The 24,878-nt window shown below is 37.6% G+C and overlaps 1 protein-coding gene across 1 annotated transcript; it reads right to left on the reverse strand.

Moving 5' to 3' along the window:
* Window positions 1-307: 307 nt before the first annotated feature.
* Window positions 308-17,853, reverse strand: LOC140151179 (polypeptide N-acetylgalactosaminyltransferase 13-like). The gene is given in 12 exon segments (XM_072173433.1): window positions 308-516; window positions 2,204-2,347; window positions 6,288-6,392; window positions 7,681-7,875; window positions 8,759-8,896; window positions 9,283-9,400; window positions 11,805-12,016; window positions 12,593-12,753; window positions 13,758-13,924; window positions 16,508-16,521; window positions 16,523-17,235; window positions 17,696-17,853. Coding segments are annotated over 12 exon segments (2,232 nt in total). The 5' UTR covers window positions 17,835-17,853; the 3' UTR covers window positions 308-390.
* Between the last annotated feature and the right edge of the window lie 7,025 nt (window positions 17,854-24,878).

Raw genomic sequence — 24,878 nt, forward strand, 5'->3', positions numbered from 1 at the left:
TAGAGCGAGCATGGAATCGGGATAAACCAAGTGCACATGAGTCCTTGGGCCGTGCCGGGGCTTAAACCCGGGACCTCAGTGGTGCAAGGCGAGGGAACTATCGCTGCGCCAACTCGCTCATCTATGCATTTATGCATGTTCATTTATATTGACAAATGCCTCGTACAATTTTAGCTGTATCGAGACAAATCATTTTTACTATTTAAGCTTACCGTTATACTTACAGGCGATCAATGAGGTGTTTATGACCAACTGATAAGCGCAGTCATTTTTGGTATAAATATAACATTTTTTATCTAAAATTTTGTACTCTATTCTACATTTATTTTCATTTTGATAGTAATAAAAAGTACAAGTTAAAATTCCTGATTGATATACACTAAGGCAATATCATGTGAATTCCCACATCTGTCTGGTGCTTAGTGCACTGCATAGTTTTAATTCGACTGGTGTGCCTGCTAGTGAAGATGAAACTGTCATACATGCCTTGCTGCTTGGGTTATACAACTTGCCGTCCTGCAATATCATGAATATAGACAAAAGAGGTCATTAATTAAAAAAACAAATACCAGTTTTTAATAGCTTCAACATGAGGCAGTGACGTGAAATATGTGTTTTAAAACATAAAATAATAAAATCAACGAGACATTCCCGGCCGGGATATTATGTGCATGGCCCACATTGATTTAGAGTTTTAAAAGTACTATGACCATGCTGGAGCATCTGAATTTACAAAGGAAACATCTCAAAAAAAGTAACTAACCCTCCTTAAATAATGACCATTATTCAAAAATGGGCGATTGTATTACAAATCTGTAAAATGCGTTGGAAGCAGAATTTATTTCTGCACATTTTGACACCTCATTTGTAACAATTGACTAAACATTGACGTCACAGCGTATATTTAAATCAATGTAACCCAAGATTTGAAAGTTGCAGTAAATTGTATTGATTTTGTATTCAATATAACGGATGGAAACCTGTGTAATGATATCTGAGTATTTTTGTATTGCATGTAAGTGCAACTTTCAAATCTGGACCTCACTACATTAAATTGACCGGTGTTTTATTGTTTTCTGGGCTATCGTATCAAATGAGGTGTCAGAATGCGCAGAAATAAATTCTGCTTCCAACGTATTTTACATATTTGTAATACAATAGCCCCTTTGTGAATAATGGCAATTATATAAAGGGGGTTAGTTACTTTTTTTGAGGTGTTTAGATGACAGCTATTACTTAAACTTCATGTCATTATATAATAGTGGATTCGTTGAGTTTCCCTTCAACCAGGAATTTTTATCTTTCGGTTTTAAAACTAACCCTTAAGGATTTCACTTAAAACACAAGGTACGATTTTATAATAGGCTAAAACGTCGTTTAAAAGCCATAAACTGACCCAGATAAACGTCATCTACGGACGTCGATAGTAGGCAAATTTATGACGTTGTTTCGACGTATAAAGCACGTTATTACAAAGCCGTATAAATGTCATGGTCTGACCCGATACAACGTAACCTACGGACGTCGTAATTACATTAATTTTAATTTTCGGACGTTGATATAACGTCATAGTGACGTTGTTTCGACGTTCACAACTTGCCGTCGAAACAACGTCATAATGACGTTACATTAACGTTCGGGAATAACATTGTCACAACACGAATACGAGTTCACAGATTTACGTACTTACAACGTCCATATATTACGTTTATACGACTTTATATAACTTTTAGACGACGTTGTAACAACGAAAAATTGTTAGCTGGGTAGTTCTGTAGGAGGACATAAAGTCATACAGCGTTTTTCTATTGGAGTAAAAAGCCGGCTTTTATCCGGTTTGGGGATTAAAAAATACCAGTAGAAAATAGCGTCCTCCGGTATTTGGCCGCGAATGCCGGCTAAATTTTCTCTGCTATATCGGCGGCATTCCTTCTACAACTAGGATTTTTCTGGATAGAAGAGCCGGCTTTCGTCAATAGAAACAGCCTCGTATTCCGGTTCGCCACAGTGGAGTACTGAAGCTTTTGAAAGGTTTAATCGCGATGTAGGGGAATGACAACCGGCAAATATCCAAATAACATCAGGGGCATCGGGTATTCATACCCGATCTTTAGCGCAGTAGAAAATCACGGTGAGCAGGAATATTCCGGTTAAATTTTTGCATTATGATTATGGCCACTTAAACTACGAGTCCGTCACTCACCGGTTTATGAACCCATTTCTGTCTCGCTGGTGCTGGGTTTTTCCCTTTACTACACGCATTTAGTAGAACATATCGTCCTAATCGGTCACCTTCCAGGCAAAGCTCGTCATTGCGGATTTCTCCTTTAGCGGTTAACTCAAAATACTGAAATTAATTTAACAATAACAAATTAAAACGCAAATACAGACTAATTACAAGTTATACGAGACAAACGTGGTTTTTTTTGTGTTTTTTTTTTTTTTTTTTTTTTTCCAATATAATATTAATTACGCTATGGTATACTTAAAATCACCATGCTCCGGAACGCTTGAATTATTTGAAGTTTCGACGTTACAAATTATGCATGGTCTGTAATGGTCTTGGATGTTACCTATCACGTAAGATAACATGCCAAGTAATTATGTGAAATTAAAATAAAATCCAGAAAGAAATGTATTTTAGCCCACACTCGTGGAAACACACACATGTGCACCCCCCCACAAACAGGCAAACACACGCAACCCACCTACACCCCCCACACACACACCCCCACACACACACACCCCCACACATTAAAAACACAATAATTTTGATGGTAATGTAAACAGTTTAAAAGTTAAAATGCACCAATCTACCAATGGTGGGTGACTTTTGTCACAGGGGTAGGTGATGCTCCTAGTGCATATAGTTGCTGCTGTTTCTCTATCTTTCATTCTTAGCTTTCTACCCTTCTAACATTCTCCTGGCTTCTCTTCTATCATTCTCCTCACTTCTCTTTCTTGCGTGCTTGAAACGCTTCTATACTGTGGACGAACCCAACTTGCCGCTGGCGAGCCGCAAGGCGAAAAAGGAAGCAAATTATGTAAGTCTTCTCCTGCCAGTACATAGCCTCTCCTTGACTCAATACTCCTCATGACCTCCCAGCGGTAACTACCGGTAACTGGCATCTTGCGATACCAAACAGACAGGGATCTGGGAGCATCAAAGGGCCCCACAGGTGTGGTACGCAGGCCCACCGGCGCGTGGACACGCCCTGGTTACACACCAACCTTTGCCCCAACTATGGATCAAATAGTTGAGGTAGTTCACTACCTCAGGCGGACAGTCTCGAGTACCCGGTATAGTTCCGGCAGAAGGGCGTCATGGATTACATTATGATCACGGCCAGTGAACGCAAACAGGGAGTCCTGGGAACTGGCATTTCTTGGCATATCTGGTTGGAGACGGGATGGTAAGAGTGAAGGGCGATGTGGATCAGATAATAATCTCTTTTGCTACGGCCACTTGACAGCTGTGAGAAGGTAAACTCCAATGTCAAACCATTCTGTAGGAGTTGCGACCACAGATATTACAGAGCGACAGAAAACCTATGACAGCAAACCTATAACACTAGGGCTAAAGTCTATAACCAAACACCAATTTCTGAAACTGACGCTGATTTGAAGAAATCAAATGACGATTTAACCTCAAAGCCTTATGGAAGGGACAAGTCTGATAAGAGCGTTTGTAACAGGAGAAAACCCTCCTACAAGAAAATCGTCAACATCTCCACAATGAATGTGAGAACCATCCGAGAGAACAGATGTAGAGAAGAGCTAGTGTCAAGCTTGATAGAATACAACATCGATATCCTGGTGATCCAGGAGTACCGCATAGTACATAAAGAACCAGTCAAATATGAAGATATTCTGGGACAGACTCTTATCACAACATCAGCTACCAGGAATAGAGCAGGTACAGCTATTGGGGGAGTAGGAATAGTGCTAAATGCAAATGCAAAAGCTTCACTGGCTGGTGTAGTACCGCATACAGAAAGAATACTGGTTGCCAACTTTCAAGATAGCCCAGCAACTACTGTTATTGTTACGTACTGTCCCACCAATGTGGAAGACGAAGACAAAGTAGAAGATCATTATGACAACTTGAGGATAGATATAGATTCCATCCCTGCGCACAATGTCTAGATGGAGACTTCATTGGCAGAATTGGACCGGAGGATACCTAGCATGACATAACAAATAGAAATGTGAAGTCCTTGGTTGATCTGGCAATTGAAAAGAACCTGATTTGTGCTAACACTTATTTTAGGAAGAGGAAAGGAAAGCTGTGGACTTTCTGCAGCCCAGCAGGAAGCAAGTACCAATTGGACTATATCCTTCTTCGCAAAAAGTGGAGAACCAGCCTACTAAATGCAGAAGCATACAATACCTTCTCAAGTGTAGGATCAGATCATAGATTCATAAAAGCCAACACGGAAGCAGCAGGTTATACCAATTGAAAAGAAGAATAGGAAGGTGCGGCTTTCAGGCGATAATAGAGTGACGAGAGCAAGAGAAACATCAGAGAAACCTATGATGCGTACCAGTTGGATGCAACTGAGTAAAAACAGACACAGATATATGGAAGCCAAGGCAAACTTAGAGGAAGCACATAATACTGCTACGGAAGAAGATCTAAATAAAAGGCTAAGAGCGGTTGAGGAAGCGCATGACAACTGCAAGCATAGACAAAGCTGGAAGCTAATTAATGAAATAACTGGAAGGAAAGCATCAGTGAAAGGTCAGCTGAAGGGAGACACACAGAATGAAAGGATTAACAACTGTTCACCCACTTTAAAGAGCTCCTAGGTAGCCCTCCATAAATAGATGGAGAAGATGAGGATATTGTACCGGTGGCCAAGGATCTAAACATCAAAGTGGCACCATTTAGTCAGGAGGAATATGCAAAGGTAAATACTGCACTGGTAGAAGGGAAGAGTTGCAGAGAGGATGGTATTCCACCAGAGGTACTTAAAAGATGTGATCTGGATGTCATAATATTGGAGTTTTGCAACAATGCATTGATTAAAGGAAGCAAGCCTGACCAGTGGTCTATCCTCAACATAGTATCAATTCCTAAGTCAGGAGATCTTAGTCAAGCAGGGAACTATCGAGAGATAAGCTTAAGCTCAGTTGTAGCCAAGATATTCAATAAAATGATTCTCAACCGGATCAGGCCTGAAGTAGACAAAGTTGTTAGGATCAACCAGAAAGGTTTCAGGGTTGGCCGAACAACAGTAAGCCACATACTGGCCCTAAAAAGGATCATTGAAGGAGTTAAGGCTAAAAACCTGCCTGTAATAATAACTTTCATAGACTTCAGGAAAGCCTCTGATACCATTCATAGAGGAAGAAAGATGCTACAAATTCTCAAAGCCTATGGAAACCTTTATCAACGAAAATCAATGAAAAGTATAACAAGAACGTATGAAGATACCAAGGCAAAATTAGTTTCGCCAGATGGATAAACTGAACTGTTTGATATTCTTGTTGGTGTTCTGCAAGGAGATACCCTTGCCCCACACCTCTTTGTGGTGATATTGGACTATGCATTGAGAGAAGCAGTCGAAGTCAGAGAAGAGCAGCTTGGATTACAGCTGGAGAAGAGAAGAAGCAGACGAATCGGACCTGAAGTGCTAACAGATTTAGACTTTGCAGACGACATAGCCCTACTCTCAGAGGAAAGCCCCCAAGCACAGGAGCTACTGCAAAGGGTATAATCATCTGTTGGAAGGGTTGGCCTCATCAGACAAACAATAGCACCAAACTAGAAGAAGTGAGCGACTTCAAGCATGGAGCATGTCTCACAGACTATGTAAAGAACGTGATGGTTGCTACACAAGAATCCTTAGAGCAGTATACAACATCGATTGGAAGCAGCATATCACGAACAAAGAGCTCTATGGAGACCTACCGAAACTTTCACAGACGATCAGAGAGAGGAGGACACGTTTCGTTGGGCATGCGTACAGAAGCAAAAATGAGCCTGTAGCCGGCTGATCCATTGGACACCAAAACATGGAAACAGAAAACCTGATAGATCCCACTAACATACGTGGATGTATAGAAACAGGACACTGGACTGGATGTTATCGATTTGGGAACGGCCATGCAGGACAGAAGGACTTTTACCACTTCTCGAAATACCATGATATAGACCTCTTATGCTGTTTTTATCTCGGAGTAAAAGGTGAACCCCTCACTCACACTACCCCACCCCACCACACCGATATATACTTTCCAATTATACACCCAACACATTACGAGCCCACAACCAAGATTCGTACCTGATTTCCTCCCATACCATGGCAATTCCAAATAATAAGCTTCTTGTCAGGAGCGCCATTTTGATCATTAGAATCGAGGCACCTACTAACACCGGTATTTTTCACCTACAAAGATAATACATCATTAAAATGTTATGATTAGATTGTAAAGAAAAACAACAAAACAAAAATAAACAAAAAACAAATTTGCACAGGGTTTGCAAACCAACCCCCGAAATATGCTTCATTATCGGTCCTAAGATGTGTGACCTAATTGTCATTGACAGCCTCATCCCCACACTTAACTCCAAACAAAATACGGAATTAGGTGAAAGATCTTTATTTCATTATCCCAGTGAAATTGCATGCCTGGAACATGTTTCTTTTAGGCAGTATAAACAAAAGCACGAGTAGTTTGGTGACCACCCCTCAAGTACTGTTCTATGGGCCACTGTGATATACACATTTGTGACGTGTTATAAAAAGAGACACTTTTGGGCAGGTTATCAATTTTGAGTGTTTCACATATCTTAAATATAGAGATATTTTGCTCCACAACGCCGTTCCCCAACGAAATAGGACATTCCTAAGCGAAGATATTGAGTTCGTAAGTTATGGTATTATAAAATTGGAAATTGAGATATCGGCCTTTGAAAATATTATTGACAATGTTGAAAGTAGGAATGACCTTGAAAAATGTCTGAAAAATACAAGATGTCAGTTATATTCCGGTCTGATACTATCAGACAATATTTTAAACATTATTAACATCACAAATTTGCAACAAACCCAAATTGTTTAAAAAAACTCATCCCAGGCAGATTTTGTTGCTATTTCTCCATTTACGATCCTGCCCAAAAGTGTCTCCTTTCGATATACCACGTCACATTTGTTGGTTCTAGAAACCAAATCATTTGGGGCGTAGCAAGATTCTCGGGCCCATAGACAAGGCATCTCCTCTATCAGCCTTATTTCATTTTCGCTTTTGCTCTGGACCCTTGCTGCCTCTGAACTTTGTCCACCCTATCCACCCGCTTGCCACGCCCCTGTAATTGCATCATTATAGTGCCCTCATTATTTTGGACCTATTTCAGTTCGTGCGAATTGGTATGGGAGTAAAACGGCTGTTATTCACGGATTCATTTTTTCCTACCCAGAATGTCGAAGGTGGTATACCACTATAGCCTGGTTTTTCATGATTTCTCCGGAAATACATCGAATTGGATCGTCAAATTTCAGGATGGTAATGAGAAAAATATAATCTATTAAATGATACCAAAAATTCATCAATAATGAGAAAAATCGGGGGGAGGGGGGTGATGCTGTCGATCGGGTTACGGACCTTTAATTTCAATCGATAAGAATTAATAATGACTAATATAATCACTAGTGGAAATATTAAAACTATCCTCACCGCAGCTGAACGTTCCAAATCTGTGTTTACATTAGGACGGTACAATTCAGGATAAACATTGTCTAGGTACCATTGGAAGCTCTTGCAATTTAGTTTCTTCCGTAACTCGATCCTATCGGTGACATTGCCATAATCCTTCTTCAATAGATGTGGATGGCGATCGAGATAAAGCCTTTTGTAATCATCCATCCATACCTGAAAAGAGTCAGTGTTCTCAAAGTGTAATGTTCATCAATATGAAACCACTTTCAGAAGGTAACAGGTTAATTTAATAGCTTGTGACCTTCAACGACATCCATCTTGATAACGCCCTTTGACCAGGGATATTTGACAAACTCTAAATTTCGGTTTTCATCTAAAAATTACAGCACACTTATTCCTCTGTATAATAAAAGCTAATATGCGCCATCTACTGGTATTACATTCTTGTCGTTTCTGAAAGTGAATGAGCAAGTTACGCCACCACTCTTTATATTAGAACCATTATTATGCCGAGTATTAAAACGTGACATTTCTCTGTTAATCTGCCTCTATAGACGAATCCAACGAGCCAAGTGATGGTCAGAATTCAGTCGGCCATTACTGGGTCCCGTCTGCACCAAACTGGTGTTGTTACTGCCCAATTGGGTGGATTAAATCCGCTTAAAAATCGATGATGAATTGTATTGTGTTGTAAACTTTCATCATTCTTTTGTCTACATGTAACACGGGTGATGGAATGCATTTTAATATCCCCGCCAAGGCCACATCATTTCACATTTTAGGTGGGATAGACCTAAGTGGGGACCCAGCTATGGCTGCCATTGAGGTGTAAAAATGGATTCGTCTATATGGAGTTCATAATATTGTTAATAAACTCTGAATATATTATAACATAATATTTACTACATATCCTACACATAGAGTGATATAAGAAGGAAACATCGATCCTTGTGACAGTTTCTAGCATGGCATTTGAAGTTTTAGACAGTGTTTTTTTAAAGTTCTGACATGTACAATGGTATACTAATTTTGGAATATCATATAATCTTATTTCCAATACATAAAGACAAACAAATTAACAGTCATATTACGGTACCTCAGCAACACGACGAGAATTCTTTTCGACCACTGATAAAGCACTTCTACCTTGGTAACTATATGGTGGTGTTGCTCGAAAGATATGTCCGACTCTCGAGCATGGAATTAGTTCTATAGATCCGCCACACATCCAGACCTAGAAAGAAGAAAGACTGAATGTTACTGTGTACTGTTGACAATTTGCAGGACGAAAGAAGAATTGGTTATTTTTAATTATATCAGTTTGAATATGTATTTGAATATACTTAACAAACACGGGGTCTCGCGTAATTCTGTTGTCGTCCAATTGGACACAAGAAATTCCGTATTGGACTCGCAACACATTGGACTACAAAACCGTGTGAAACTTGAAACTTCATTTTCAACGTGTAGTCAATTCGACATGCGGCTATAAGCGTAAATATCCAAAATAACAACATCATGCATCCGATGTGAAATTAACTCATTTTATTTGAATTTCGTAGAGAGTGAATTTAATTGTTTATTACATAATGCTTTCATTTTTCATTATCCATTTTTTACCTTGAGAGATTCCTCTATATTCTCTCCTCCCCATATATCCATGCCTGGATCATATCCTCCCAATTTCATGAAAAAATCACGGTCCATAGAGAAAAGCCCACCAGGCATCGCAGGGGTTCTGAAAATATTGAAATATCAGAACGATTAACATAAACATGATAAATAAAATAGCTCTCTTATTATACATTGTGTGTATTTGTATGGATATTCTCAAACTACGCTTACATCCATCATTGATGCAGTGATCTATATACTACGTACACATCTTCCAGTCACCCCTGATGTAGTGATTGATAAACTACGTACACACCACTCAGTCATCTACCCCTGATGCAGTGATTGATAAATTACGTACTCACCACCCGGTCATCTATCCCTGATGCAGTGATTGATAAACTATGTACACATCACCCGATCAGCTACTCCTGATGCAGTGATTGATAAACTAGGTACGCACTACCCAGTCACCTACCACTACACACCACCCGGTTATCTATCCCTGATGCAGTGACTGATAAACTACGTACACACCACCCACTCATCTACCCCTGATGCAGTGATTGATAAACTATGTACACATCACCCGGTCATCTACCCCTGCTGCAGTGATTGATAAACTACGTATACACCACCCGGTCATCCACCCCTGATACAGTAATTGATAAACTACGTACACATCATTCAGTCATCCACCCCTGATGCAGTGATTGATAAACTACGTATACACCACCCGGTCATCTACCCCTGATGCAGTGATTGATAAACTACGTATACACCACCCGGTCATCTACCCCTGATGCAGTGATTGATAAACTATGTACACATCACCCGGTCATCTACCCCTGATGCAGTGATTGGTAAACTACGTATACACCACCCGGTCATCGACCCCTGATACAGTAATTGATAAACTACGTACACATCATTCAGTCATCTACCCCTGGTACAGTGATTGATAAACTACGTACATATCATCAAGTCATCTACCCCTGATGCAGTGATTGATAAACTACGTATACACCACCCGGTCATCTACCCCTGATGCAGTGATTGATAAACTATGTACACATCACCCGGTCATCTACCCCTGATGCAGTGATTGATAAACTACGTATACACCACCCGGTCATCGACCCCTGATACAGTAATTGATAAACTACGTACACATCATTCAGTCATCTACCCCTGATACAGTGATTGATAAACTACGTACATATCATCAAGTCATCTACCCCTGATGCAGTGATTGATAAACTACGTATACACCACCCGGTCATCTACCCCTGATGCAGTGATTGATAAACTATGTACACATCACCCGGTCATCTACCCCTGATGCAGTGATTGGTAAACTACGTATACACCACCCGGTCATCGACCCCTGATACAGTAATTGATAAACTACGTACACATCATTCAGTCATCTACCCCTGATACAGTGATTGATAAACTACGTACATATCATCAAGTCATCTACCCCTGATGCAGTGATTGATATACTACGTATACACCACCCGGTCATCTACCCCTGATGCAGTGATTGATAAACTATGTACACATCACCCGGTCATCTACCCCTGATGCAGTGATTGATAAACTACGTATACACCACCCGGTCATCGACCCCTGATACAGTAATTGATAAACTACGTACACATCATTCAGTCATCTACCCCTGATGCAGTGATTGATAAACTACGTACATATCATCAAGTCATCTACCCCTGATGCAGTGATTGATAAACTACGTATACACCACCCGGTCATCTACCCCTGATGCAGTGATTGATAAACTATGTACACATCACCCGGTCATCTGCCCCTGATGCAGTGATTGATAAACTACGTATACACCACCCGGTCATCGACCCCTGATACAGTAATTGATAAACTACGTACACATCATTCAGTCATCTACCCCTGATACAGTGATTGATAAACTACGTACATATCATCAAGTCATCTACCCCTGATGCAGTGATTGATAAACTACGTACACATCATTCAGTCATCTACCCCTGATGCAGTGATTGATAAACTACGTACACATCATTCAGTTATCTACCCCTGATACAGTGAATGATAAACTACGTACATAATAACCAGTAAACATAGATACCCCTGATGATACAGTACGTACACGTCATTCAGTCATTTACTCCGGATACACAGACAATATAGCATGTATAAGATAATGTCTTATGTTTGTTGTGTATATAAAGCGCAGTGATTTATAGTGCGCTACACACAGGCACAACGCCTAGACGTTGATCCACAAGCCTCAGCACACTTTAATTTAGCAATGGCCATACATCATAATAGTGATTCTTCAATCCGTATTTGAGCAATTTTAGCATTAAAGTGCTATTTCCTATTTCCTATGTTATGGAAACGCCCAGAAAACGCCTATCAAACGAATGACTGTATCTTCCTTTTCTTGGAAGTAGAGAACGTATCCGATTTGTGTTAGCCCAGCTTTTGTAATAAATAGAATGTACGAAAATATCCAAGTCATCACTCACTTAATCGGCGACGTTTTAGGTCTATCATAATAGTTGGGTGTGGCCTTCCATCTATATTGTAGTCTCCAATTAAATCCACCTCGTTCTATAGGTTCTGCTACTTTTCCGTATTCTAGAGTGTCAGCGTCAATGACATCTACAACTGGCATAACAACTATGGTGCGATTCTCAGCGATACGAGACAAAAGAGGTTCCAGCCATCCTACCGAAACCTAGAAATTATATGACAGGATTATCCGTGGTTATTATTATGCGAGTGGTTCAGCCGAAAGCCGTGTATTTAAGACAAAATAAGACATTTTACACGAATCTGTAATTTAGATATTGATAGCTAAATTAGCTAAATTTATTTGAACGGGGCTTCAATTTCGTCAGTGCTGCTGTTTTCTTCATTTTTTGCCACATTTGTCATTTCAAAAATACCAAATGACAATTCGAATGACTTATCCTTCACTTTTAAGCAATTTATAAATAATTTAATTTTTTTACAATTGCGCTGGGATCACTGAATGGGTCTTTAAGTACACATCACTAGATTTATTAAGTTTACTTCGAGGACTGTTAAAGGTCAAAAATATCAATATTTATTAATTTGCCATAAAATTTGTATTGTATTGCGGATTTCAAAAAATCAAAATTATTTGATACCAGAATCACATTCCTCGTATATTTGGAATGCAATTTGGTGTATCTGATGTGCTCTCAGGTCCCACGAAAAATACTGTGCAGACGTTGCTATCCGATTCCTTTATAAACTTTGTGATAATAATTTTAAAAAAGTGCCTGACCTCGACATGTGAATCAAGGAATGTAAGAATCTCTCCCTTCATTTGCTCAGCACCCAAAACTCTTGCTCTGATTAAACCAATCCTGTCTTTACTTCGAATGATACGAACGGATACCTCATGGATTGTGGCCACGTAATCATCCAATGGCTCTTTCAGGTGTTCTGAAATAAAAGGAGTTGACATGTTTAAATCAATATAGTCTGAATGTTATAGTATTGAGCATGATTTCAAAATAATTATTGTTAGCAATGATATAGGAATAAAACTTGCAATTTCCACCCGGGGGGGGGGCAATCATGTATAAAAGTTGTAAGCATCCGCGTGAAAGAAAACGCGGATTTAGGGTGGTTTTGAAAAGCAAAACAGGGATCCGCGCGAATCCGCAATTAGGGTCTCAAAACACGCATTTTACTGGAAGAAGGGGTGTTATTTTAAGGATGATCCTCGCTTATGGTAGTTTTTTAAATGACCCAATTACCGGCCATATAGTGCTGGCATATATATTTATCAATCTATTTGTCACAAAAGAGTGGTTCCGAGCGATTTTACAAACCAGATTAAAACAACTCTGAATGACACTCACTACCGACACATGCAATATCTATATCCTTTTTAGGGCAAATTTCAAACCAATCTCATTATCCTTTTCATAATGCTTTGAGAAAGTTCTATACTTTTGAAAGCAAAGACGCTATTTTGCAAATAAGTCATCTAAGGGACCGTTCACAAACACTTGTAAGGGGGGCCTGATGCAAAAAAAGTTCATCGCAAAATTGTTTCAGGGCCTCCCCCCTTTACAAACCTCAAATATTTCAGGCCCCCCTTTTTGACATGAAAATTATGGGTCAACGTGCAACCCCATAGAAAAGCGTATAAACTTAATTTTTCCAAGAAAATTTGTGGTCATTTTTGTCAGGCCCCCCTAGGAGGGTCAACATTTTCAGCCCCCCCTTTTGCATCAGCCCCCCCTAAGAAGTGTTTGTGAACGGTCCTTAACAATAAACTATACGGCTACAACAACTATACAGCAACAGTTAAGACTCCTCGAAATGCCCTATAACAGAACGGTTTAGGCAATGTGTTAGCTTTGTGGCTTATTGGAGTGTCTTAGTTATAAGAACATTATTTTCACATCAACCAAAATTGGGTACAAAAAAGTACGCACCCATTAGGCTTCCGTCATCAACAAGCAATATCTCCTCAATCAGCTGATGTGGCGATCTATCCAATATGCTATGTATAGTCCTTAATAATGTAGACCAGGCTTCATTATGGAAACATAGTATAATGCTGGTTTTAGGAAGCTTCTTTGGGTACGCTATATCACGACACCTGCAACAGGAATTTAATGACTGATAACGTTTGTTTGTAACTATGTTGTCTGTTGATGTTTTCTTACAATTAGACATCATTTTATCAGCGCTGTACAAACAAACTTTTAAAAACTACATCTTAAATTACAACTTACATTACACATGGTAAAAAATGCATGCACTGTTTAGCTACAAATTTAATATGCACATGATAAAAACAGAAATAAACAGGTGACAAGCCCCGTGACAAGCTCACTTTCATGAGACGAGAAGAAAATTAACTTATTGGAAAAAGGTGGGTTTGACAGATTTCTGAAATTCATACACTCTAAAATAAATCCTTAAGGTTGCAATTAGAAATCAATCAATTTAAGATTTTAAATCTTATAGATTTGAATTTTAATTGATTGGTCCCTAATCACAATCCCTTAGGATGTATTTTAAATCCTTGAAATTTAGAGTGTATGTGGATGGATCAGTAAAACAGATTTCAAATTTGATCTTTAATTATATCACTCATACATAAATTCGAGACAGTTCATTCGTTGATAGCCATTTATCATTTTTACCATCAGCCTCTCCGTGTCATAGTTTTTACCAACATGGTGCTGCGCCGTAGTGCGCCTGAGCCAAACCAGAGGGCCAAACCGTGCGCTGACTCTTAGACTCGCCGATTTAGTTATGGGGTGGACACCAAAATGTTAAGTATGTCACGGCAAAACATGGTGTTATGTTGATGAAAAAATGTATTCACTATCTTATCTATAGTATTTTTGAGCAACAGAATGTATGTATGAGTGATATAAAACAAATATTAACTGTCTTAAATTCATGTAATGGTCGAAATATAATCACTCGGTGAATGATGTATTGTTCCATTCCACTCGCCGGAATCCATCTTTCACCTCGTGATTATATTTCGACAATCACACTCATAGACAGTTAATATTTGTATACTAAAAACCAAACGTGAATGAAGGTAGTCCTATACTTTACGGAAATAACTGCCATGCGTCATTTATTCGAGTGTGATATACTTCAACACTTCAATATTTTAAATATTTTCAAGTCGAATTCAGCAGAATCTCAACTCACATAAAATATCGATAAGCTGATTTTAAGTTCTGGGTGTCTAAATTAAAGAATGTATTGTACGTTTAATGTACACAAAGTATACTATTTGTTAATTTCTTCATCGTTTCAAATTAAACATCAATTACATATTGATACAGGGTGTGTCAAAATGATTAGCACCATACATGATTTTTTTTAAACTGGTCCCTTTATCAGTAGAATGTTGAAGTTCAGATCTGTATTTGTTGCATGCAATCTTATGTTGATAGCAAAGGTGAAATTGAAGGACGTCTGTTATGTAAATTAGAGAAAACCCATTATTATCTTATCACCTTGATGCATGGTTTTAAAGTTATCTTCATATTGCCATGGAAACTGTGACATCAATATTGGTACGAATTATTCCATCAATTGTTAGGAGTAATAATAGTATAATATTACATATATCTGGGCAAAATCCTTAGTCTCTTTCTACACATCAAATGCAAGTGTTTTAAATAGTTTTCATTATTATAGCCATTGGTGAAATTCATCACATCCTTCTCTAGAATTAACCCACGAGTGCCTGCATTATTTATGCGTCCATGAGCAGTTTGTCGTCATTGCGATTAATTTACTAAATTTGTAATATTTATTCACTTACACTCAATCATTGATTGATATCATATGGCACATGTGTGATTGTCAATATCATTCATATTTGTTTAGAATATTTGAATAACTAAAACTGTTGAACGATTATTGATTGATCAATTAAAAATTATTAATATTCAGTTAGCCGATTTAGATTATTTACGCACAATCGCCTCGGTGCGGTAATGAATGTTTTACACTGAATTATATTTATATATTCATTTTATGCTGTTAAAATGTATACTGATTACAAAGGAAATTGCCAAGTCATTCTTTATGGCTCTTAAAATACAATAAGTATAAACTTAAGTAACAGTTAAAAGGCAAAAAAGTGTAGCAAACATGGAATATCACAATACCGAATGCTAATTTTAAATGTGTTTTTGGCTCTTCTATTTAAAGCACTTGATATTATGTTGATAGTATACATGTTATTTTGTGAATAAAAAGATAAAGAAAATATAATTAATGATTTAAACCTATGATCTCAACACAAAATTAAGACGTACCTCAAATTTTCGGTTACTAATTTGACCTTCATCAGGAGACTGGCAACCCAAGTTCGGGATCAGAGACCTATTAGACATTTGACCCCAAAACTTGGCCGTACACTCTGAGTAACTTGTATCGGCCCCCGTCGCGGTTGAGTGATGGTTGATTTACTCCGATACAAATTACCCACAGTGTACGACCAAGTTTTGGGGTCAAGTGTCCAAAAGGACACTGATCCCAAACTTGGGTTGCCAGTATCCTGATGAAGGTCAAAGTTGTGTCCGAAAATGTGAGGTACGTCTTAATTTTGTGTTGAGATCAAAGGTTTGAATAATTAATTATGAAGTCTACCAACACATATAAACTTTCATGCTAATGAAAAAATAGAGCAGATGTAACTTACTCGGGATATCTTGGGCTCTTTAAGACTCCTATGTAGTGACGTCTTCCGACTCAAATATTCATTAAATGAATGCTTCTTGTAACCTTCTTTCTCTCTTTCCTTGTCCATACCAAGCAATGTCCCCAGCGCACCTGCTTTGCCCATCAATCCGGGTCCATTCTTATCGGCAGCCCGTGTGTTCATGAAATAGGGTTTATTTGTTATTGTTTTGTTATCTATATGATAATCTTTTACAGCTACCGATTCTTTCTGTTGCGAATCTCTTACATTATCTTGTGTCATGTCTTTATTCGATTTCTTGATTTCTTCAAGATTATTTCTATGTTGTTCAAAAAACTTGCGCATCATCTCCTCGTTGAGTTGCATTTTATTACGACCTTCAGCGTCCTGATTCTTATCTTTAACATCCTCAGGAATTCCAAAATGTTTTTCTAACAAGAAATGTTTCATTTGTTCTTCTGCAGCTTCTAATTCTTTGCGTATATTTTCCCGTGGGTTGTGGCCTTCTTCAGAGCTTTTATCTGGTATTTGTTGAAGAATCCCTTCATTCGGGACCACCTCATCACCATGGCGACCATGATGGTGATTCGCATGGTCTTTGTGTGCAGGACGTCGTTTCTTCTTCTTTTTCTTTGGTACAGTATCCTCGTCCTCTTTAAATTGGAGGCGATCCTCGAGGCGATCCTCTCCACGCGTACGAGATATAGAGTATTCTGCGTCATCTTGATCTGGGAACAAGTTACAAAAGTACATTTGAAATAGACTCAAAAGACGTTAAATGACACAAATATACGTAGTACACATCCTAAAAAATAGAATAACAATCTGTACTACCTTCATCCCAGACAGGGATTGGCATAATAAAGCTGTCTAAACTTGGAAGAAGTCTGGCCTTAAGGCTAATTTCGTGTATACTTGCATAAATTGGATATACCAAAAAACCCTATTCTGTTTGAACTTTAAAATTTTAAGTAATTTTACTGGTTCATATTAACAAGAAAAACAGTCTTTTTATATTCAAATATTAACTTGTAGATAGTCACGATAATTGGTGTAGCTGGTCAGAGGGGTCTTCTAGAACAATATATATTTTGCCATTAATTTTCTTTAGAGTAGATCGTTTTATTAATGCAGTATATATTCTTGTTGAAGCAATCAAAATAAGCAAAAGAAGTACGATCAACTTACCAAACTCTTCTCTCAGTTGAACGTCTTTTGGTTGGTGAGTAATGGAGAAGTGATGAAGAATAAAGGCCACATTGGACAGGAAACAAACAAGCGTTAGTATGCATAGGCCGGTGCTGAGTAGACTCCTTCTTCGCGCCATATCGGCAGGTGCGTGAGATAACTGATTGAAAACATTAGAAAATAATTATGAAGCATCAACTTATCATGTTGACTGCTTAGAAATATCCAGGGACATGTTGTTCAAATTTTTCAATAAGTATATTTCACTCTCTGTAACACTTAGAAAATGGTCTTTTAAGGGGGTACTACACCCCTCGATAAATTTGTGTCTATTTTTGCATTTTTCTCAAAAACTAATAAAACAGTGGTAACAAAAGTTATGTATATTATAGGGGCAAGGATTCCAGTTACTACACTGGAATTTCAGTGACCAAGACAAGCGGTTTGTTATTTATGATAAGAAATAAGGTACCGCTAGGATGTACCTCGTTTCCTATCATATATACTGAACCGCTTGTCTTGAGTCACTGAAATTTCAGTATATTAATTGGATTCCTTGCCCCAATAAAATACGTAACTTTTGTTACCAGTGTGTTATTATGTTTTGAGAAAAATGCAAAAACAGTCACAAATTTACCACAGGGGTGTAGTACCCCCTTAATGTCGTTGGTATATGAATAGCATTAACAACGGCGTAGTCAGCATTATATTTGGTGTGGACATACAAGGCGTTTCAAACCCCTATACAAGCTCTCAAATATTCCTCATATTTATTCAAAATTTTAACTTATCAACCAACGACACTATTTCTTTCTATTTAAAAAAAATCACCGATATCCCTTGACTCTGTGTTGCTTTTCTCATCAAAGACCCCCTAAATGTTGCCATATCGATGCTACTGAAAGTCCCCTTATTGATTCGAAGGTAACATTCATAACCGTATCCGTTTGAAAGGTCAGTGTTAATAGGAGCAAAGCAATACTACTGATGACGATAACTATAATAATTATATAGTAGAACTGGTTGGAGGGCAGAGACAGGAGCTCGTACAAAGAGGAAAGCTCTTAAGGGGGTACTACACCCCTGCCCAATTTTGTGCATATTTTTGCATTTTTCTCAAAAATTATAGCGTATTGGTGACAAGTAAGATATTTATCAATACAATGAAATTTTTTCAATACAATGAAATTATCAATTGCTAAATTCAAATAGTATGCATTTGATTTTTAGCACGTGTGATCACAGTGAAGTGCTGGCTGGGTTTTGGTTTAATTTTATGCAAATAAAGCAATCGCTCCGGATAAAACCGTGTATTTCATTACGTGAATCCATGCCACTAAGTAAAGTAACCCAGCACACGATATAAGAGTAATCGAGAATGCTGAAACTGGTAGCAGGTCAAATTCAGAACAAATTATATTCTATGAAAAATGAGTGTTTTAGTGCAAATTTGTTATCAAATCATAAATAAGGGTATATTCCAGGACTGTTTGAGTTAAAACGATCTTCTTTGTATAATTTCTTTGAAAATGTTAAGGCTTTTTAGAGATAAATTGATTGCAAAAAAATCAAGCCTATTCGACGGATTGTATCTCAAAATGTTAGCCTTAACCATATTTTTATACCATCTTTTATGACTACCTGGATCTTGGTCTGTAAGTGTTTATTAAGTACTGTTGGTCGAGGCAGCCAAAAAGATCAAATCAATATATTAATGAAAAATTACACTTGATGTTTTGCAGAAGTTCAGCCTACAAACATCATACCTTGAAAACTTGCTTGATTTATTGTTGTTAATGAGTTATGTACGTTTTACAAAGGTGATGTGGCTTCAGCTCTCTTTACAACATAACTCAAGATCCGCATGACCTACAAAAATATATCTGTGATATTTGAATCCTTCTATACGCTCGCTATGAAATGATCAATGCAATTTTGCCAAAGCTCACTACCATTTGCAGGATGCTGTGATTGTGAACGACCAAATCGCAACAGCTGAAAATAGTTAGTATAAGAATATGTACATTTAAAGCAACCAGTCGCTTTATAGCTGAGAATATTGCATTTGAATGGCTGTCATTTTACACAGTGGAGTAGTGGACCCACATGATACCACAAAATTATTTATTATCAAACCACCCATCCACGTATTCAGTACTGAGTACGTCATGTACGTGACAATAAACTAAAACTCTTGACCCAATACTCAACAAATGTAGTGTGTGTACACTTACCTGGTTTATATCTTCGGAACAAATATTCTCGAAAGTGTTCCTTGCATAAAGCGAAACAATCAACCACCAAGCAGAAATACTATTACAATATACGACATTCCTCAATTTTATTCCACTGATATGTTTACATGTTTTTTAAATTGGATCAAACGTGTGTTGTAAAAATCATTATGTCTACACCGATTTCTTGTTTAATTTTTACCATCTGTTGTCATTGATTTTATTTTGTCCTTCAGAACATCGACCTGCTTTGTAGTACATGTTCTATGTTCATTCCCTAGTGCAGTGGAGGAACCTAATGTGTGCAAATTCAAAAATACACCTTATTCCACAGACCTAGTTTAATTTTGTATTATTTTATCTTTATTTCGAAACGTATAAACACAGCAACAAAGGCAAAATAATGCTCATTAAAGGCACATGATTTGCACTAGATCTCGAAATCACAATTTTCTGAAGCTAATGTAAGTATAATACCTGGCAAATTAAAGGGTTGGATGAAACCCATGTCATTTGCGCCTTTGTGGGCTGTGTATGTGGTTTATTAATCGCTGCATCACGGGTAGATGAATACATGATATGTACGTAGTTTATCAACCACTGTATCAGGAGTAGATAACTAAATGATATGTACGTAGTTTATCAACCACTGTATCAGGGGTAGATGACCAGACGATATGTACGTAGTTTATCAATCACTGCATCAGGGGTAGATGACTAGGTGATATGTACGTAGTTGATCAATCACTGCATCAGGGGTAGATGACTGGATGATGTGTTGGTAGTTTATCAATCACTGTATCAGGGGTACATTAGATTGCTGGGTGATGTGTACGTAGTTTATCAACCACTGTATCAGGAGTAGATAACCGGGTGATGTGTGCGTAGTTTATCAATCACTGCATCAGGGGTAGATGACTAGATGATGTGTACGTAGTTTATCAATCATTGTATCAGGGGTAGATGACTAAATGACATGTACGTAGTTTATCAATCCCTGTATCAGGGGTAGATGGTTGGGTGATGTGTACATAGTTTATCAATCACTGCATCAGGGGTAGATGACTAGATGATGTGTACGTAGTTTATCAATCACTGTATCAGGGGTAGATGACTAAATGACATGTACGTAGTTTATCAATCCTTGTATTAGGGGTAGATGGTTGGGTGATGTGTATATAATTTATCAATCACTGCATTAGGGTTAAATGATTGGGTGAAGCTTACAAAGTATATTAATCACTGCATCAGGGGTAGAGGACTTGTTGATGTTTATGTAGTTTATCAATCACTGCAGTAGGGGTAGATGGCTGCGTGATGTGTACGTGGTTTATCAACCATTGTACCAGGGCAGATGAATTACCTGGTGTATACGTAGTTTATCAACCGCTGTATCAATAGTAGATAACCGGGTGACATGTACTTTATCAATTACTACATCAGGAGTAGATGACTGGATGATACGTACGTAGTTTATCAATCATTGCATCGGTGGTAGATGATTGGGTAATATTTACTTAATTTATCAATCACTGCATAAGGGTAGATGAGCCGAGTGATGTATTGTATACGGAGTAACCAGTCACTGTATTTAGGTGCATGACGGATTGCTCTCGAAGAGTAAAGCTGCATTACGTTTTTTCCTTTCTTTTTTTGAGTGTGGGGTTTGCAAAATGATGAGTGAATGTTTGCTTGTTTGTGCGTCTGTTTGTGGGTGGGTGGATGATGTGTCTTCTTTGTGTAAGGAAAGTTTACAACCTGTATCTATGTAATCCTTATAAAGAAATATATACATGTATACCCCTGCAAGCAGTCTAGACATTCCTTTAATTCCAATAATAACACACGAGACAACTAATTTATTGAAGTTAATATGAATTTATTATAATACTAATGCGTGTTTAAGTTTCATTAGTACATGTATATCAGCAGCATTGTTGTTATCATCAACCTTCGAAATAGATTTATGTGGCATATTAAAGAGTTGACATTTTACCAGAGAATCAATTTAGCTTCATCCCTGCTATTAAATGACATAGTGCATATACTGCATGTGGTACGAAATTGTAACATTAAAAGAGCGATATTAAAATGTAGAATTCACTTATTTATAAATGAGTCGGATTTGACACTTATCTGTATTCTCCTAGCAGCCACAGCTGTGTCGCTCCCCATACCAATCTTTTGATTGTCTGTATTAGAATCAAGTTAATCACATTATTATACCTATTCGGTCATTCATAAAAGGCAAGGACTACTTCCTCGTGCAGTAGACTTCGGTTGTATATATAAATGCGCTTTTATAAATGCGCACGTGACCAGATGGACAGCACCATATTTGCATTACATCACTGTCAATCACTGAAATGACGACCATTAAAGGAGTGGCTACAGTTGTGACCTTGTTTCGTGGCTAGCACTGGCAAGGAACATTGGCTGGAGGTTCGATGCTATAAATTTGCAAGGATAAATCATGGATATCAAAGGATCATGATTATTACACAGCACCCCCCCCCCCATGTACAAACATAACTAATGTTTATTTATTTATTTTATTTATTTATTTATTTATTTATTTATTTATTTATTTATTTATTTATTTATTTATTTATTTATTTATTTATTTATTTATTTATTTATTTATTTATATATTTATTTATTTATTTATTTATTTATTTATTTGACGAAAAACGAAAACCCTGTTCTATTTTGAACAAATTGGGAAACAAATTTTTCCTGTACAAATGAATGCCGACCCCAAATTTCGGAAATTTCAGGACAATTTTTTTTTTTGTATTTTCTCAAATTGAAATTTATTTACAGATTTTTGTGATTTTTTGGGTTATTTAAAAAAAATTATTTTTATTTTTAAATACCAACCGACCGACCGACCCTACTTGAAAAGTCCGTTCGCCCGTAGAACAGGGTTTCTCTCTTCTCGCCTTACTTATAATTTTATAAATTTTAATTGTCCCCCCCCTTCTCCCAAAACCACCCCCCCCCCTTTTACACTCATAAATTAATTGTTTTTTTTTTTTTTTCTCCTTCCGTGTAAAGTAAAACTTTATAAGCCGGTTGAATCAAACTGAACAAAATTGACGTATACAATTACAATAGTATACCATGACTATAATGTGTATGACGAGATCTAACTTGCTAGCTGAATAAACCTCAAACCATGCATCACATACGTGATTGTACGTCAAATTGTCATATAACGTATGAGCGTGATGTATAGTATACGAGTCTTCCTCAACATCTTCCAGCCGGGATGATTAGATCATATACAGTCAGCTACGTGTTTATACTCTAAATTGTACGTCAAAGGGTGACAAAGGGTGTACAGATTACCGATTTAGCATGGGGACACAAAAAGGTGCTTAAAACACATTTTGAATTTGTTTTTTTGTCCATTTTGATTGAATGTTGGGGTTGAGGAGGTTGGGCGGGGATATCTAGCCTATTAATTTCGAGAGGGTCATTATTCCGAAAGGAGCTAAAGTTATATAGTTTCGTCAATTTACGTTAAAATTAGAGTTAAAATTAGGGTCAATATATAGTGGCGGCACTACGGGGGGGAGTGGAAATACTTATCTTGACTCCCAAATAAATAAATCCATGACCCATTCCTCCAGAAGAAAATGACAGCCCCCCTAAGTTCCCTATCATCACGTGCAAAATTATCAAATAACATCATCGGCAGCTACTAAGTTCTGACCTTAATGCCAGTAAGAATCACATTTCGTCATCAATATGGCCAATTGCCACGCCCATTTAGCACGGAAATACTGAAATACAAGTTTTTAAATCAGCTCTATCCAGCTTTTCCGTCATCAATTTTTTTGTCCGTAATGGAAAATCTAAATAAAGAGTGATGTTTCGCTCAAATTATTTTGCCCTTTGCAATCAATGCCACTATTTTGCAAAAGCAATTTTCCATGTAACCTGTCATTTTCGCCTATACTTTTGCGTGTGGAATTTGTGTACATCCGGGTACCTTACATCGTTGAACACGGTATGGCGACTTGTAGATGTCACGTGCGCATTTATAAAAGCGCATTTATATATACACCCGAAGTCCACTGTCGTGTCTTACTTTTGACTATTTTCAACTTTATCCTCATAGTCAAAGTAAGGTGTAATAAAACAATTTTACTAACATTTATATGGTTTCTATTGGGGAAATAGGAGGCCACCCTCCCGGTGCGGATGATAGCCCGTAGCCATTACCTCGGGAATTGTTTTGACCTATTTCCCCAACAGAAACTATGTAGTAGTGTCAAAAGGCTTGGTATGTAATAGATCATATATTGGTGTTTGGTCAGATATTAATCTATTATACTAATGATTGCTTCAGGAATGCCTAGACAGTATATCCCTTAATGAACCAATAAAACTGGACTCTAAAATACACATTATGAAACCGGAAAACAAATAATTAAATAAAATCATTGTAACACGATCATATAAATTGCAACGTTTTCCCTGAGGTAGAATTAAGTCTTAAACCTCTGCTGTTTGGAACTGATTTGGACAAAATACCACATTCAAAGGACACCTTTTATCATACATAATACACATGGAAGACATTATATCCCTTAATGAACTAATAAATACCATGACTATAATGTGTATGACGAGATCTAACTTGCTAGCTGAATAAACCTCAAACCATGCATCACATACGTGATTGTACGTCAAATTGTCATATAACGTATGAGCGTGATGTATAGTATACGAGTCTTCCTCAACATCTTCCAGCCGGGATGATTAGATCATATACAGTCAGCTACGTGTTTATACTCTAAATTGTACGTCAAAGGGTGACAAAGGGTGTACAGATTACCGATTTAGCATGGGGGACACAAAAAGGTGCTTAAAAACACATTTTGAATTTGTTTTTTTGTCCATTTTGATTGAATGTTGGGGTTGAGGAGGTTGGGCGGGGA

This window comes from Amphiura filiformis, chromosome 4 (genome assembly GCF_039555335.1).
Source record: "Amphiura filiformis chromosome 4, Afil_fr2py, whole genome shotgun sequence".
Taxonomy (NCBI): domain Eukaryota; kingdom Metazoa; phylum Echinodermata; class Ophiuroidea; order Amphilepidida; family Amphiuridae; genus Amphiura; species Amphiura filiformis.